Below are 16,138 nucleotides of genomic sequence, written 5' to 3'. Positions count from 1 at the left end.
AGTGGAGGCATTGAGTCTGGAGGGCAGGAGTTGCTTGGCATGATCTTTTGCAGGAAAAGAGCTCTCATCAAACACAACATTTCTTGAAAGATAGACTCTATCAGTAGCAATATCGAGACACCTATAGCCAGCATGACTATATCCTAAAAAGATACATGGTTTGGATCTAAATTCTAGTTTATGTGCTGTGTAAGGACGAAGTAAGGGGAAACATTTACACCCAAAAACCCTTAAACTTTTATAATCAGGAGAAGTGTTGAATAGCTTTTGAAATGGAGAGAGATTTTGTAAGACTACAGTGGGTAGCCGATTGATAATATAGGTGGAAGTGAGAAAGGCATCAACCCAAAATTTGTTGGAAAGGCCTGAGTGAGCAAGGAGAGTTAAACCGGTCTCAAGAAGGTGTCTGAGTTTTCTTTCTGCTAAACCATTTTGTTGAGATGTATATGGACATGATTTTCGGTGAAGAATTCCATGGTGAGAAAGAAAATTTTGAAACTGAAGAGAGGTATATTCACAACAGATTGGTAGAAGTAGCAGGACAATGTAAAATGTCTTTAAGTTTAAATGGAGGAGTGGAATATGGAGAAGTAGTGGAAAGTAGAGTAGATGAACCAGTGTTTTCAATGACTAGACCATCGCCATTTCCCACTGCTACTGAATCAGGACCCTGGAATGGCTGCTGGATTGCCAGGTTTTGAAGTTCATTTGTAATGTGAGCATTAGCTCCACTATCAGCAAACCATTGTTGATCTTCAAGAGCTGTGTTATGTTGAGCAACCATGGCAGCCAGTTGTGGAGGTGGATGGCGTCCCTGATATGCATAATCCATTCTGTGGAAACAATCCAAGGCCTGATGACTTGTTTTTCCACAGATTTGACAGGGTGGGCGACTAGAGGAACCAGGGCCAGAGGAGCTATATGCAGGGCCAGAAGAACCTTTATATGCAGGGCCAGAAGAACCATGAGGAGGAGGACCAGAATGTCCAGCAGGTCGAGGAAAGCTGTGGTGGTTCCTGGAAAATGATGACATGCTAGGTGGCCTGGCATTGCTGTACCGAGGAGGATACCTCTGAGGATAGTGAGGTTTAAATGGTCTGGGCCCAGCGGGAAAGCCAGAGGTATTGTCACCACCTGGTTTCTGAGCAGTGAGAGCAAAAGTACTGGTTGCAGATGGTGCAGTTTGTTGGTTCAGCATGAGTTCATGATTCAACAGCTCATCACGGAATTCAGCAAATGTCATTGGAGCTTTACGAGTAGAGATCATAATGACAGTAACAAATGAGTTAAAGGAATGGTTTAAACCACTCATAACAAAGGATATTAATTCCTCATCAACAACCGATTGGCCAATAACAGCAAGTTGATCTGCATATGATTTGGCAAATTGAAGATAAACAGCACAGGTTTTGGACCCCTGTTGCAATGTTTGAAGTTGACGCCTCAATTGTGAAATACGCGTCTTGGATTCAGAGGCATATTGAGTGGCCAAAGAAAGCCACACTTGCCTGGAGGTATGCAGTCCATAAACAGTAGACAGCACAGATTCAGAAAGATTGAGATTGATCCAACTTAAAATGTATTGGTCAGTTTTGACCCAGACAGAGTATGCCGGGTTTGGAGTAGTTTTGCCTTCAGCATCAGTCAAGAATTCTGTGGGACATGGGTTAGAACCGTCCACAATGCCCATGAGATCATGTGTTTTCAGAATGGGAACCAATTGAGAGGTCCACAGAAGGTAGGTGGTGTCAGTTAACTTAATAAGCTGAGTGGGAGTTGGCAGTGCGGAAGCATTAAAGACAGTAGAAGAAGGAGTAGCCATTGGATATGAAAGACAAAGGTGTTAGCCTATTAAAGGCTCTGATACCATGAAAGACTTTGAATGTGATAGGTTTGATTAACTTAATCAGAACCTCAATATAATGTTGTATTTATAGAAGTGTTACAAGAGTTCAGATTGAACTAGGATGCTATACATTTGAAAGTAAAACTACCTAACAGAATTACACGAGGATAACTAAGTTGAATACAAGAGGATAATTCACGTATCTATCCTTCCTCTAATATTGAATTCAAATGAGTTTTATTTGAGGACCAACTCTTCTGTTGCTGATGTGCTGTCGTGGACCAAGTCTTCTGATGTATTGTTGAGCTGTTCGTTATGCAGAGACATATGTGGTGAAGTGTTAGATGTAAAGATGGAGTCTTGAGTGGCAGCTGAACTGATTGGATGAGGTTCACTAACAGACATCCTTTTGAATGAGTACTTTTGTTGTAGAAACTAAACGTATAACATTTAAGCTTAACAAAGAACATCAATAAAACCCTTCATTTACTTTATTAAATGTTAAAAAAAAAATTAAAAAAAAAAAATTGAAGAATGTAATCATTTTATAAGCAACATTAACTTTTTCACATTGAGAGTAAGTGGATCCTTATTTTGTAATATTTAGAAGCACCAAACATCTTTATTAGACTACAAAATATAATAAAATAAGAGCCCCAATGAGAATCGCCAACTTGTTTCAAAGTGTCAATTTGGTTAACTCTTTTTTCTATTTTCAAGTTAATCAATAGCTAGCATATGTGCAATTTGGGCCGCTAGCTTGGCAACTTGTAGTTTAGCATGACATTTACACAAAGCATCATTCAGCGTCGACTCAATAAATTTTAAGGCTTAAGATAACAAGTTTAAACGGAATTTTCATTATTATCTAGCACTATTTTGATATTATTGTGAAAAAAAATTGCATTGATGTGTCATGTGTGAGGAAAATGATCACACTCCTAGTACACTACTGACTATCTAAAAAAAATATTAATGAATTTTCATTTACTTATCTCATCTTTTACGGAATTAATCTCCCTTTTTTCTTTTGACTATACAAACAAAACAAAAAATGATTATCATACGTCTCTCATGCACCTCTTAAACACTTCATTCTACGTCGTGTCATTTTTTTTTTTTTTTTTTTTTTTTTTATCAACTAAATTTTAGTGACAGATTTAAAATGAAAAATGACACAACATAAAATGAGATGTAGGAAAAGTATATAAAAGATATAAAAAAAATATATATATATTTCTCATTCAAAAATACGTGGAGCTTCACATGTCTAGAAGCACATGAGAATGTTCTTTTATTGATAATATTACTAGCATTTGATACGGTATTGGCTCATTCATAGTACTATACATCCTTTTAATTGTGGGTCAGTTATTCGTCATCGTGGGCTTAGGCTTACAATGTAATTAGAAGCCCTTATCGAAACAAGTATTTTACAAAGAGTCGACAAGAAATTCCATCCATTTCACCAACAAAAAAAAAAAAAAAGAAAAAAAAAAAGAAAAAGAAAAAAGAAAAAAAGAAGAAGACAAGAAATTCCATCAATAACTGACAGGTTTGAAACCCACATTTTTCTCTATTTTATTGCATTTTATATTTTTCTCAATGTATAATCAAACATAAAAATGGCTTTGATATCACTTATTTAAAAACGAGACCTTAATAAAATATGAGTTTAACCCAATAATTATAACTTTTGGATTTAGATCCAATAATATTATATTAATAACCTATTTTATGATTATCAATTTAGGTGGGACATATCAACTTACATTGACACACACAAACTCCAATACATACGTCTGATGAAAGTTGCATTCATCACTTTCTTTTGTGGGCCTGTGGCAAACACATTATGGGCCCAGCCGAATCGATGTTCCTCTATTCATCTGGTCGGGCGTATGACTGCACCGTTTTCAATCCACAACGTAATTCAACGACAGCAAACGCCAACACCGGCCATCTTATTGTTGTGACCCGAAAAAAGTAAATAATTAATTAATGGAACAAAGCATTGGCCTACATAATCTGTGTATTGGATAGATAGGATCGAAGACCGTGATGCTCTTTTTTCCTGGAAAGAAAAAGGGAATGAAGTTTTTGTTAATTAATTGCATACTTAAGAATTTTATCAATTTTGAATTGTTTTTGCTTTGCTTAGGAGTTAGAACACAACGAACATTAATGACGAAATCAATCGGTAAATTTTGAGATGAATAGCAACAGTAAGAACAGATCGAGCAGCTATCTTGGATATCTCATGAGAAAGGCGGGGGACCAAGATAATGATGAGGTAAATGGTCCGATGTGAAAGAAGATAAAAAGCGACAGTAAGAACAGAACTGTCTCGAATGCACATTTACGTAGGACCCCATTAGATTGATAACACATTTATTTTGTTCTGTACTGTCGGTAGGTGTCTAGGTGAAATGGGCCTTATGACCAGTGACCACCCAACCTGTTAGGGTTTACAATAAATAAATACTAGGTTGTAACTTGTAAAGCAAACAGCATTATATCAAATATATATATATATATATATATATATATATATATATATATATATATATATATATATATATATATATACACATATATATTATCTCTCTTGGGCTCATTTCTCATTATTCTTTGTAGATTTACATGGCCCACTCAGACCCAATAAGCTTGACTGCTTGAGAACAGAAGCCACGTGCTATTCACATGATCCAAGGGAGTCAAAAAGGTAATTAGCCTGCCTTGTGATTTTGCGGGTATTTTTGGAATAAATATCTTCTTATTCCTTCATACTCTTTCCACTTTTAAGTTTAAATTGTTATTATTCATCCCTTTCCTTCTTTTTCTTTTTTGAATTTGTTGGTAATACATGCTTCCTGTCCTTCATGTTGGAAACCTTTGAATTCTTTGTGTAACGGGGGCAAAATGGTATTTGGATACACTTTTTTTTGTATATATTTATATTTGGTGTTGAACCCGTCTTATTTGCATTAATCCCCCACCGAATATGAATATGTGTACAAATAACACATTTCTTATGTATTAGCTATGTCTCCTATTCCGAAGAGTACACTTTCCTTACATGGTATTTTTTTTCTTCTTCTTCTTCTTCTTAATTTGCAAGTTGTTACTTAGTATCTTAACTACAATTGTTAAGATTGTTAAATTGTTAAATTTTCTTTCTCGCCAAAAAAAAAAAATATATATATATATATATATATATATATATATATATATATATATATTTTTTCTCTGGAGGCAAATCGAACTCGTCGAGATAGAAGTATAGTCGGCCTTCATTCGTGAATCGTTTGGTGTCATGGCAATGATGGCATGGCATGAATGACCTTTCAATCTTTACACCCATGGCCGACCTGAAAGCTTGCATTCTGTCTCATGGACCTGGCTCAATGTATCCATATATAGGCAATGGCAGAGACAAGGGGCGGACTGGCGGGGTCATGGCTTTTTGAAAAAACTTGAAAAAAAAATAAAAATTATTCATGCAAATGATCGATTCTCCAAAGTTTATTTTAAAAAAATAATAGGACTACAAAAAGAATTGTAAGACATGCATGTACCTAGGAATGAAAACCGTATTATATAAGCATATAATACGTTTATTTAGCATCTAAATCCACACTTTACGGATGACAATTTTTAGTAACCGCTCGCCATTCAGGGTTGTTGGAATCCTCCCATAACCGTATATGGTGGGTGTCCTTTTTTTAGATATATTAACCGCCTGTGCCATCTATTTTGCATTTTGGGTTCTTTTTGTTTTAATAAGAAAAAAAACTATGAACTTAATTTATATGAGCCTATTGCTTTTTTTAAAAAAGATTTTTATTAGCTTTTTTAGATTGGCTTAATCAAAATTTTGAACTAAATAGAATTGTAAATTGTAATATGGAAATACAAATTGAATTGTAAATATTAAGTAATACACAAGTATTTATAAACTGAATTTTTATTTGAAAAAATGAAACATGAGGTAAGACCTATTGACTACTGTATTTTTTCTATATATACCAAATTTTCCATACAATTACTACATGGAGTTTGATCTAGTTCTCCCATTATAAAATTATAATGTTAAAGGCCTTAAACTTTTACAAAGGAAATCTTACTAATTGATATATAACTTACTCATTAGAAATAATCAAAATAATTAATAAAAAAAAATACTACAAATATCAATAAATAAGTTCAATATCATCTTAATAAGGCTCATTTTATAAAAATTTAATTACATATAGAATTTGTCATGCTTTAGGCCAACTTTATAAGCCAACGCTGGTAGCTTTAACATTTAGGTGTAGTTGGGTTATTTTATCAAGGCCGGGCATTTGTCTTGAAGTTGGGAGTCCGTGGTCTATGGTGTTGGTTGGAAATTGGCATGGTGCACCTGCATGGATCACACGTGGAGCATGGTGGATTTTGGAACAACTTTGAATCTTTGATGCACCGATGCCACGTAGCAGAGAAAGTTATCGCACCTATTTTGCATGACACTTTTTTATGGAATTTTAAGAATTGTTTATATATACTATATATATGTTTTTTTTTTTTTTTTTTTTTAATAATTTTTACAGATACATGAAAAATAACTACAAACTAAAGCCAAATGTTAAAAAAAAATTACAATAAACAAGGGTTGGACAATCCAACAAAAATTAACTAGGAATAAAAGTACGTGAGGATAATGCATAAAATTAAGATGTTGGTCTATTGATGCTTGGTACGGATGCCAAGAACTCGGACACCAGTAAAGGTGGTTAAAGGTGTGCAGAGAGTCCAAATGACCAAAATAACAATACAAAGAAAAACATTGAAAAGAAACAGAAAATAAAAGGCCTAGAAATACAAAAGACAGAAAATAAACACAACACAGCTCCCGAGGGGGAGGGGGAGGGGGAGCCGGCGCGTGAAGACCACACGCCAACACTGGACGACCTCTCTCTGGCCAAGGATGTCGCGGACGACCACGATTCGCAAACAACAAGGGCGGGGGAAGGCTGGGGGGAGGGGCATAGCCACACGCGTCGGTGAGTGAGAAGCATTTGCTAGCGCATGCAAACGACGCTTCATTGCGATGAGGTTCGATGGGAGTGCGGTTTGTGTCGACGGAGGCAGAAGACGACGACGAGCACAGTTGAGAGGCGCATGTCATGCTGAATTTGAAACGAAAGTGTAGATCTAGGTTTGAAAACTTCAACCCAAATTTTGAACCAAATTTGGCGAAAGACACGGTTGAGGGCGATGACTCATGGGAGTTGCATTGTGAGGATGAAAAGGTGATAAAATGCCCCCGAAGAGGCGAATAAGGCTAAAGAAAATTCTAGTTTGATAGGGACATCGAATGAGGCGTGAGATGGAGTGTTAATATATAGTATTTTTAGATTTTTTTTACACATCCCAATTAATTTCCAGAAGGGAAAAAAATCATTACAAATCACAACTTGGAAACAACTAACAAAATCTCCCATAATCAAGGCCGAATCTTTAAGGTGTCATTCATTTTGATTAAGGGTTGATAAGAAACTTTGATTACGATCAATTAGATAACAATGAAAAAGTATAAATCAGTGACCGTTAACTTATTCTTTATTAACACTTCCTAAATTAAAGAGAAATTACTAAACATTTCGTACTTCTCAATTGGTAGTTAAGCTTTTGATGAAGTTATTATGTAGACCACGTTTGTTAAAAATATGAAATCAGTTTTTCCGTTTATATCATCTCAAAATAAATTTTAAAATTAAAAACAATAACCCATCAAAACTATGGGGTGTTTGGCAACAAGCAACTCATTTTCCTCATTTATTTTCACTTTTTCAAAAAACAATCAATTGCAAAGCATTTTACATTTTTTTCACTTTTTATATCGCATCAATAATTTTTTTTTTTATTATTCAAATTTAAAAAATTTACTATAATACAATTTTTTTTTTAAACTTTTTCATATAAATTATTTATACTTTATAAATTTATATATCACTTCTTAATACTACTAAAAAAAAATTTCAACTCAAAGGGCTTTATTAAACACAACCTTTATGTAATAGTAAATCACATGTTATTTCACGTCACATCGTACGTCGACAAATTTATTCAAAAAAAAAAAAAGAGAAACTTTGATTCTAAATTCGTCTTATCATATTCAAACCTGGGACTGAGAATAAAACACTTTAAAAAATGGAAAAAGCACATACGGAGATCTTTTACAAGTATGCAATAATGCAAGGAGCTAAAAGCCTAAAGGAGAGGAGCCAAACCCACAAAATATATATAATTTTTTTATTTTTTATTTTTTAAAAAAAAAAAAGACAAAAAAGAAACAAAAAGAAAGAAATCAAGCTGGATTCAGTACGGGGACATCGTCCACTTGCACTGGACGAGGAGATGGTACGAGAGCTGATGGCCGCAATGGGCTGTGCCATAATTCAAAAAGTGGTCGGATAATTTAGGCTCAAGGACAGCCTGGCAGGAACAGTTTTAAGGTAAAGGTAAGGACCCGACATTATGACATAAATCATCAAAATGTAGGCTACTCCCTGCCTAGTTTCTTCTGTACGCCAGTACGTGGATTACCCAACTCTCGTCACTCGTCAAAATGTACGTAGGTTAAATGGTTAATGTTATTGGAATGAATTCAATAATAATAATAATTAAACTACAAAATATCTTTTGATTGATTATCTTTAGACAATAGTTAGGTGTGTTCGTTTAATAAACGGTGCGTACTTAGGATTACTCTCCCGACCGGACTTTTCTGAGTCACTCATACTGATCATTTTGGTCCTTTTAATGCATAGGATTCCAATCCAACAATTCAACAAATGATCATCAGTTTTTAACTTCTATAATTTCTACACGTACGAATGAGATTGAAAAAAAATAAATAAATGTAAAAGTGAATATATTCCCTCTCATTAAAAGTGTTATTTTTGGACACGTGGGGTGGCAAAACATAAGAAAATCTAAATTATATATTAACAAAGTCCCATGGCAAATAATTGACTCCTAGAAATTTAAATTGGTTTCTCATGAATAATTAAAATAAGGGTATTTTAAAGAGGCCATGAGCTTTTTGACTCTCTCTCTCTCTCTCTCTCTCTTTTTCAAAGAAGTAGTAGTTGAGATCGATGTTCTTGCATTTATAATTTAGATGGTGTGGAAGCGTATTTAGGAAGAAACCGCCCAATTTGACAGGCTTTTTAAAGCTCTTGGAGTGGGTTTTGATTGTTTTGAACATGTTGTATGAGAGAGGCAGGCAGGCAAGTGGGTCTGATTTGAAACCTCTTTTTCCCATATTTAACACCTACCGGTAATAAAGGCTTGGACTGCTAAATATATATCTCCAACAGCACTTGATGTAATTTTGACCAGAAACAGGCCGGAGATTCAAGAAGCAGGCCGGGATTTCACTGAAAAGCAAGCTGGCATTGTCCTGGAATTTAACATTATTATTATTATTATTTTTTTTTTTTTGAACTAATAGCATGTAATATCATAAATTATAAAGGCTTACATCTTGAGAAATGAGGGATAGACCCCATACTCTTAAGCCAGAAAGATCTGACTTAAAAAACAGTTGCCTATGTGCCTATGCAGAATCCCAAACTTTACTAAAATTACAATTAAGCTCCCATTACAAAAAAAATTTCAATAAAATTTGAGCCATACATAGTCAAACTGTACCTAGAAACTAAGGAATACACAAACAGATCTAACAGAAAATCAACCCAAGTCGTCGGAAGGGACACTGACATCGTCGAAAACCGGCCCGTGTACGGCACGCGTCTCCCCCGGAGCTACCTAACAACAAATCGGCCTCCCTGAGTCCGGGCACCACCATTGCACGGCGAAAAAAAGCGGAGCGTGACCGTCACGCGCAACTCAAAGAGAAGACTTCCCTGGCGCATGACAGCCACGCGCCGGTCACCGGTAACCCACACGGCCGTAGCAAAGAATGACCGAACCAAAACACACAGATGGACCCATCTGAATGGCGCGTGTCTCTCAAAAGCCGATGGATAAGTGTAGATCTAATTGTGTCGTGAAATACTTGTTTAAATAGTAGTAATAAGCAATTGATGTAATATAAAATTTGAGAATGTTTTATAAAAAAGTAAAAAATATTTGTTTTGTAGTGATTTTTTTTTTTTGAATTGTAATAAAAAAATTATTGATGTAATGTAAAAAATATAAAAAAGTTAAAATGTTTTTTATTTTATTTTTTTGAGAGAAGTAAAAAGCGTATAGAAAATTTTACAATTGCTTGCCAACCATGCTCATAGAAAAAGCATTTTAATTGCCTATAGTAACCCCAAATTTTTTTTCAAAAAAAAATAATAATAATAATAAATAAATAAAATTTACTCCTTAATTTTTTAATTTTTTTAGTTTTATTTCTTTAAAATTTTTTGTTTTCAATTTGGCCCTCCATTTTTACGAGCTGGGTCGCCCCTGCCTATAGTCTACACAGATCGCCCCCCACCCTTTTCGAAGACGTGTTGTTTGTGTAACGATTTTTATACGTTTTCTAGAGTGTTGGGGGCAGATACTGGATGAGTCAAATGGACCCACTCCTTCTCAGTGGGACCGATATTTCATGCGGAGAACAGGCCTGCTGCGATGCGTTTTTCGTTTGCACTTCTTTTTTATGTCCAACCTTAAACAATTTAAAGTGGATTTCGTGAGACTTTATTATTATTATTATTATTTAAATGACGTTTTTCGCTGTGTCAAACTGATCTACGAGGTATCAAAAGCATTTAAAAAAATTTACTTAAAAAAAAAAAAAATGTATTTTAATTAGAGTAAGTTATGAAAAAGTTATATTTAAGTCCCTAAACTATTAATCTTTGGACTCTGATCCTAAACTATCAAAAAGTGCCAAAAAAATCTAATTTGTTGAAATATTTCCATAATACCTTGTGTCATTTTTTTAATTAAAAAATAATAAAATTTGAAACAATTTAAAAATTAAATTTATAAAACATATTTTAAGTTCTTCAAAAAGTGCCAAAAGGGCTCCTTTATTTTTTTCATATTTTAATTTTTCTCTGTTTTTTAAATTTAATTTTAATTAGTTTAAATTTTATTATTTTTTTAATTGAAAAAATGACATTTGACATGGGTATTATAAGAATATTTCGATAAATGAGCTCTTTTTGACACTTTTTTGTAGTTTTTAAGGGGTTAGAGTTTAAGGATTTGTAGTTTAGGGGCTACTTTCAAAACGGCTGATAATTTAAGGGACTTAAATGTAATTTTTCCATAAGTTATTTTGACAATGATCGATGATGTTATATGTTTGACAGAAATCGTTAAATGCACGTATAGATTGAGGTTACAAACAATTTTTGATGATTCAACTTAAAGTTTTATTCTTTTGTCTTTTTGTGCCGATGAAGCATCTTAGGAGTTCAAGTCCAAATCTGTGAAATCATAGGGATCTTGGGCATCTTGGAAGGGATCAAAGTTATAATGATGCGTCCATGTGTGTCAAGACAATGTTTGCTTCAAAACATCATTTGTCTTGGTTAAGAATATGACTGATAAAGTCATATTAGGTTTACCTTTCATTACTCTGTTGTATCCCTTTACGACAGACCAGGATGGTTTAATTACCTATCCTATTGATGAAAATGTTAAGTTCAAGTTTTTGGCTAAGCCAGAACGAAGTCAATTGAATGCTTTCAAAAGCAATTCAATCTCTAAGTCTGTTAACCTAATCAAGTCAAAGATCCAACAGATAGGGTTTTTACAAGAAGAGATTAAGGTTAAAAGAATCGAAGAACAATTAAGTCAAAAGACCCTTCAGCAAATAATCCAACTCTTTGAAAATAGGATCAAAAATGAAGTTTGTTCTGATGTTCCTACTGCCTTTTGGCATAGGAAAAAGAAGGCCACAACTTTATTCACATAGGATTAGTTCAAGTCGCCATTAAGCCCCTAACAACCATCCTGGTCTGTCGTAAAGGGATACAACAAAGTGGTGTATCGATATGAAGATATCAAACCAAGCCAATAAGGATAAAGAAAAAGGCTAAGTACGAAATGGGTAATTTCTGTGAGCAATATGGTCTGCTTTCGGTAGCACCATCTATATTCCACTCGTATAGTTTATCAGCAGAAATTGTAAATTGACTTTGGAAACTTCTTTCCTTAAATTGGATATCCGAAGGAGTAGGTTTGGGATACCAATTCTTGGTGAAACTTGTTGGTGAAAACTTAGGCTTGTGAATCCTATTCAACTCTAAAGCTGAAAGGGCTTTTTCGACTTTTTTGATGTTATCATCTGAATCAGACTCCGAAGAAGATTCTGTCTCTGATGAATTCTCAGAAGGCTCAGGGATATTAGTAACAGACAGAGTGTTGGAATTACTGGGCTGTTCTTGTTTGGCTTTGACCAAATCCTTAAGCATTTCCTCTATTTTTTTAATAAAGGGCTTATCCTTATTAACCTTTAAACTAGTTCCTGATTTTATCTCTGGAAACTTTATATATATATATATATTTTGGGTCCACATGTACATCTAACTACACCAGACAAATTTTATATTTTGGGTTAAGTACTTTAAACTCCAACTATCACTTATTTACACGTTGCTCTCACAAACTACCACATGTTACTCTTTTGTTAGTTGCAATCGTTATAAGGAATGAAATAAGGGTGGGCACGGGCAGTATGGGACGAATTTTCATCCTTTTTGCCCTCACTCCACAACCCTGCGGGTCAAGAAATTGTCACTCATGAACCGCATCAGGGTGAAATACTGATCATGTGCCACTCAGTATTAAATCACTTGCAGCCCACGGAGCTCAATTTGGCCTGGAATCGAGCAGAAAATGCGAATACCCTAATCTGGCAGAGAATCAACATTTAATAAAAGAAATGTTGAACTTCTTTCTAGTATTTTTTTTTTTAGGTCTTTTTATGCAGGGACGGAGGGAGGGGGGGGGGGGGGGGGGGGTGGCAGGGGCCATGGCCCCCCCCCCAAATTTCCTAAAAAAAAAAATTTTAAGGTGAGAAAAAAAATAATCTAAAAAATTAAAAATTTTAAGGTAAAAAAGAAAATTTAGCTTATTTGGCCCCTACCCAAAAAAAAATTTCGGCCATTAGCCCCTGCCCATAAGAACTTCTGGCTCCGTCCCTGTTTTTATGCTAATATGATACTCTATTTTTAATAAAAAAAAATTATAATTTGATTTATTTCTCTTGTTTTTATTAAAAAATATAAAATATCGTGCCAACATAAAAATAAAAAAATAAAAAAAAAATTCTAAAAATAGCTCTACCATTTCTCTTTATGCAAGGTCCCGAAGTTGACAGAAATAGAGCCACGTCGACGTATTAGTCTGCCACACAAGAAGAAGTTTTTGTCTTATGCTCTTCCCATGGTTGATAGGGACGTCTGAGTCTCTCTGCTGCTCTCAAAGGCTCAAAAGAGTGGGTAACAAAATGCGCAGAAAGATCGTGTGGCTCTCGAGTACCTAAGCTCGCCAACCGTCGAACATGGAATGGAAACAACTTTAGTCTTTATCCAAGTGGGCTGGCTTTTTTTTGAGCCCCGCGCCAACATACGCATATATATATGAATCCCCCGAAAAATAATATCTCACCAACTCCGAATCATAAGACCTAGAAAAACAAGACATGGAGGATTTGGAAAATAAGAAACCGTCTTATCCGCAAATCATGCAACATCTTAGCAATTTAATTACACATTTGACTTGCTTTTAGGGACGAACCCACAAATTCCAAGTAAAAAACACCCACTCTAAAATTACCACCATCATTTACATAAATAAATAAGCTCCCACTCTTCGTTTTCACCATTTTACCACCACCAATGGACACCAAAACCACAACGCTATTTACCCTCTCTCCCTCCCTCTCTTCACGTCCTCTCAGCTCCAGTAAAAAAAAAAGACTCTGATTTCGGCGATATAAACCGAGGCTTAAAAAAAATATGGATAATTAATTTACTGTGAAAATGGAGTCTCTCAGTGGAACGACTCCAAAGGATCTTGGAAGTAAGCATCCACGTCCCATTTACAAGACCCGAAATCTACATCCAAGTCCACCAAAATATCGCCGAAATCTTCTTTTAGACCCGTGGCCGCCGCCGCTACCAAGCTCATGTCATCCAAAAATATCGGCGGAGGGCTTTGAGAATCAAAATGATCCCCCAAAAGTTGTGGATCCAACAACACAAAATCATTTTGTCCTTCTTGAGCCGGTCTCCAGTCGGTCTCCGCCTCTGTTCCGAGTTCAAGAGGCTGAAATCTGAGAACAGAGGTTGGAGAATAGACACTGTGAGACTCTTTTCCAGAATCGTAATCGCAAAGCGGCGCAACATCAATTTCCGGTCGTCGAGCAGGACTTACCGGAACAATGCTGGCCGTAGGACTCTCAGCGTCAACTACTTCTTTCGGTGATGCGGGGTTTATGAAATTGGTGAGAGCGTGGGGTCCTCTTATGCGAATGGCGGCCCTGTCGTAGACCATAGCGGCCTCTTCGGCGGTGTCGTAGGTCCCCAGCCACACCCTCGTCCGCTGGAGAGGGTCTCTGATCTCGGCGGCCCATCTGCCCCAGGGCCGTTGTCGAACCCCTCTGTACTTCTTACCTTCTGGAAAAGACTGCTGATTAGGCCTCGGATTTGGCTTTTTTTGGTTGTGAGGCTTTGCGTCTTGGGCTGCATACTGCGAGAAATCTTTGATTCTGATCTCGTTAACCAGCCTCTTCACTCGGTGATGACGAAGTGGGTGCTCTTCTTCTTCACCGCTTGAAGAGTCGGTAGCGTCACCGTCCATGACGGAGATTCGAACGATTTTTGGTTTGTCGGCATTGGGCACCGGAAACTGTTTGTCCAGAGATTTCACGAGTTTATTGGTGATACGCCGGTGTTCTGTGTACCTGACTAAACCATTCTTCATTTTCAACGGTGTTAAAAAATGACCAGAAACCAAGAGAGATTGGCCCAATATTGTTGGGCGAAAAGCATCTAAAAGATGCAGAAATTTCGATCTGAACGAGAAGCCTAATAGCGAGATGAAGGACAAACTGAATCAGATATTTATTTCAAAAGAAGACAACTGGGATCAGGAATAAGGGATGTTCCTTAGATTTTTCTTTTTCCCTGGCAATGAGGATGCTACTGCTAATTCAAAGAGAAACTATCAGAGAGAGAGAGAGGGAGAGGGAGAGAGAGAGAGAGTTTTTAGCTGCTCAGAAGAGTCAAAATGCCGAGAATCGCTCTTTTATAGGGAGAATCCTAATTGCCAACTCTATTTTATTAATTTAATTGAATTTAGATTGCGTTCAAAAATAAATTTGGGTAATAGTTAATCAGTTTGATTAATATTTAATTATAGGATTAAGAGGATTTTTTCAAAATAAAGATACGACGTACGAGTAAAGGATGGTTACAGCCGGAGATTCCGGTGACCACCGGGGATCCCATACGACTCGCCGCATTCCCTATTCTGATGCTTGGATTTCGACACGTGGCGATGTTGTCCCGGTAAAATGCTTTTGGTTCCGCTGATTCACCTTGGTCTCCAAGTAACGGGCACGAGTTTCACGACCCACCTAATTGCGTGGGGCGCACGCGACTAGGTGACAAATGCACTTCCTTGTCGTAATAGGCGTTAGCGGGAGCGGGTTCTGACAGGCAGTGAGAGCAACGTTTCCCTCAGAGTCAGAGATATAGGTCACGTGAGGAGGGGACCAAATCTGCTGCATACATTGGTGGTTCTGATATCACTTGGTCACAGACATGTCAGTCAGTAACGTTGACTGCTTGAAAGATTAAAATTATCATTAGCATTGATAGTAATCCGTATACCGGAGCGTCAATTATTTTTGCTTGTCCACCAAGCGTCGACCTTTGATGTTTTAACCATAAATAAATTGATGAACTTTATTATACTTGCTTAAAAACATTCGCATTCACTTTTATTATATTATATTTTTTATTTTTAAAAATTTTTCTATTAGTAAGAAATTTCATACAATTCACGTATAAGAGTAACATATATCCTTTAAATATATGAAAAATAAATATTTTTTTATTAATGTAATAAAAAAGCATATGGGAAACATGACAATTTGTAGAAAATTTCATACAATTTACATATAATAGTGATATGTGTTTTTTAAATATGTGAAAATCACATGTTTTTATTAATGCTATGAAAAAAAATGTAAGAAGCACGTGTTATTAAAACAACATGTGATTCTCACATGTCAAAGGATACATGTCAATTTTATATGTAGGT

At 35.7% G+C, this 16,138-nt stretch overlaps 1 protein-coding gene across 1 annotated transcript; it reads right to left on the bottom strand.

Annotated features, from left to right (window-relative positions):
* Positions 1-13,119: 13,119 nt before the first annotated feature.
* LOC133864591 (ethylene-responsive transcription factor CRF5-like) lies at positions 13,120-15,065 on the bottom strand. The gene has a single exon (XM_062300974.1). It carries the CDS (start codon positions 14,792-14,794, stop codon positions 13,862-13,864), a length of 933 nt encoding a protein of 310 aa, XP_062156958.1. The 5' UTR covers positions 14,795-15,065; the 3' UTR covers positions 13,120-13,861.
* Between the last annotated feature and the right edge of the window lie 1,073 nt (positions 15,066-16,138).

This window comes from Alnus glutinosa, chromosome 3, assembly GCF_958979055.1.
Source record: "Alnus glutinosa chromosome 3, dhAlnGlut1.1, whole genome shotgun sequence".
In the NCBI taxonomy this organism is placed as follows: domain Eukaryota; kingdom Viridiplantae; phylum Streptophyta; class Magnoliopsida; order Fagales; family Betulaceae; genus Alnus; species Alnus glutinosa.
The sequence above is the reverse complement of the archived record's forward strand: the minus strand, read 5'-3'. Positions and strand labels throughout refer to the sequence as shown.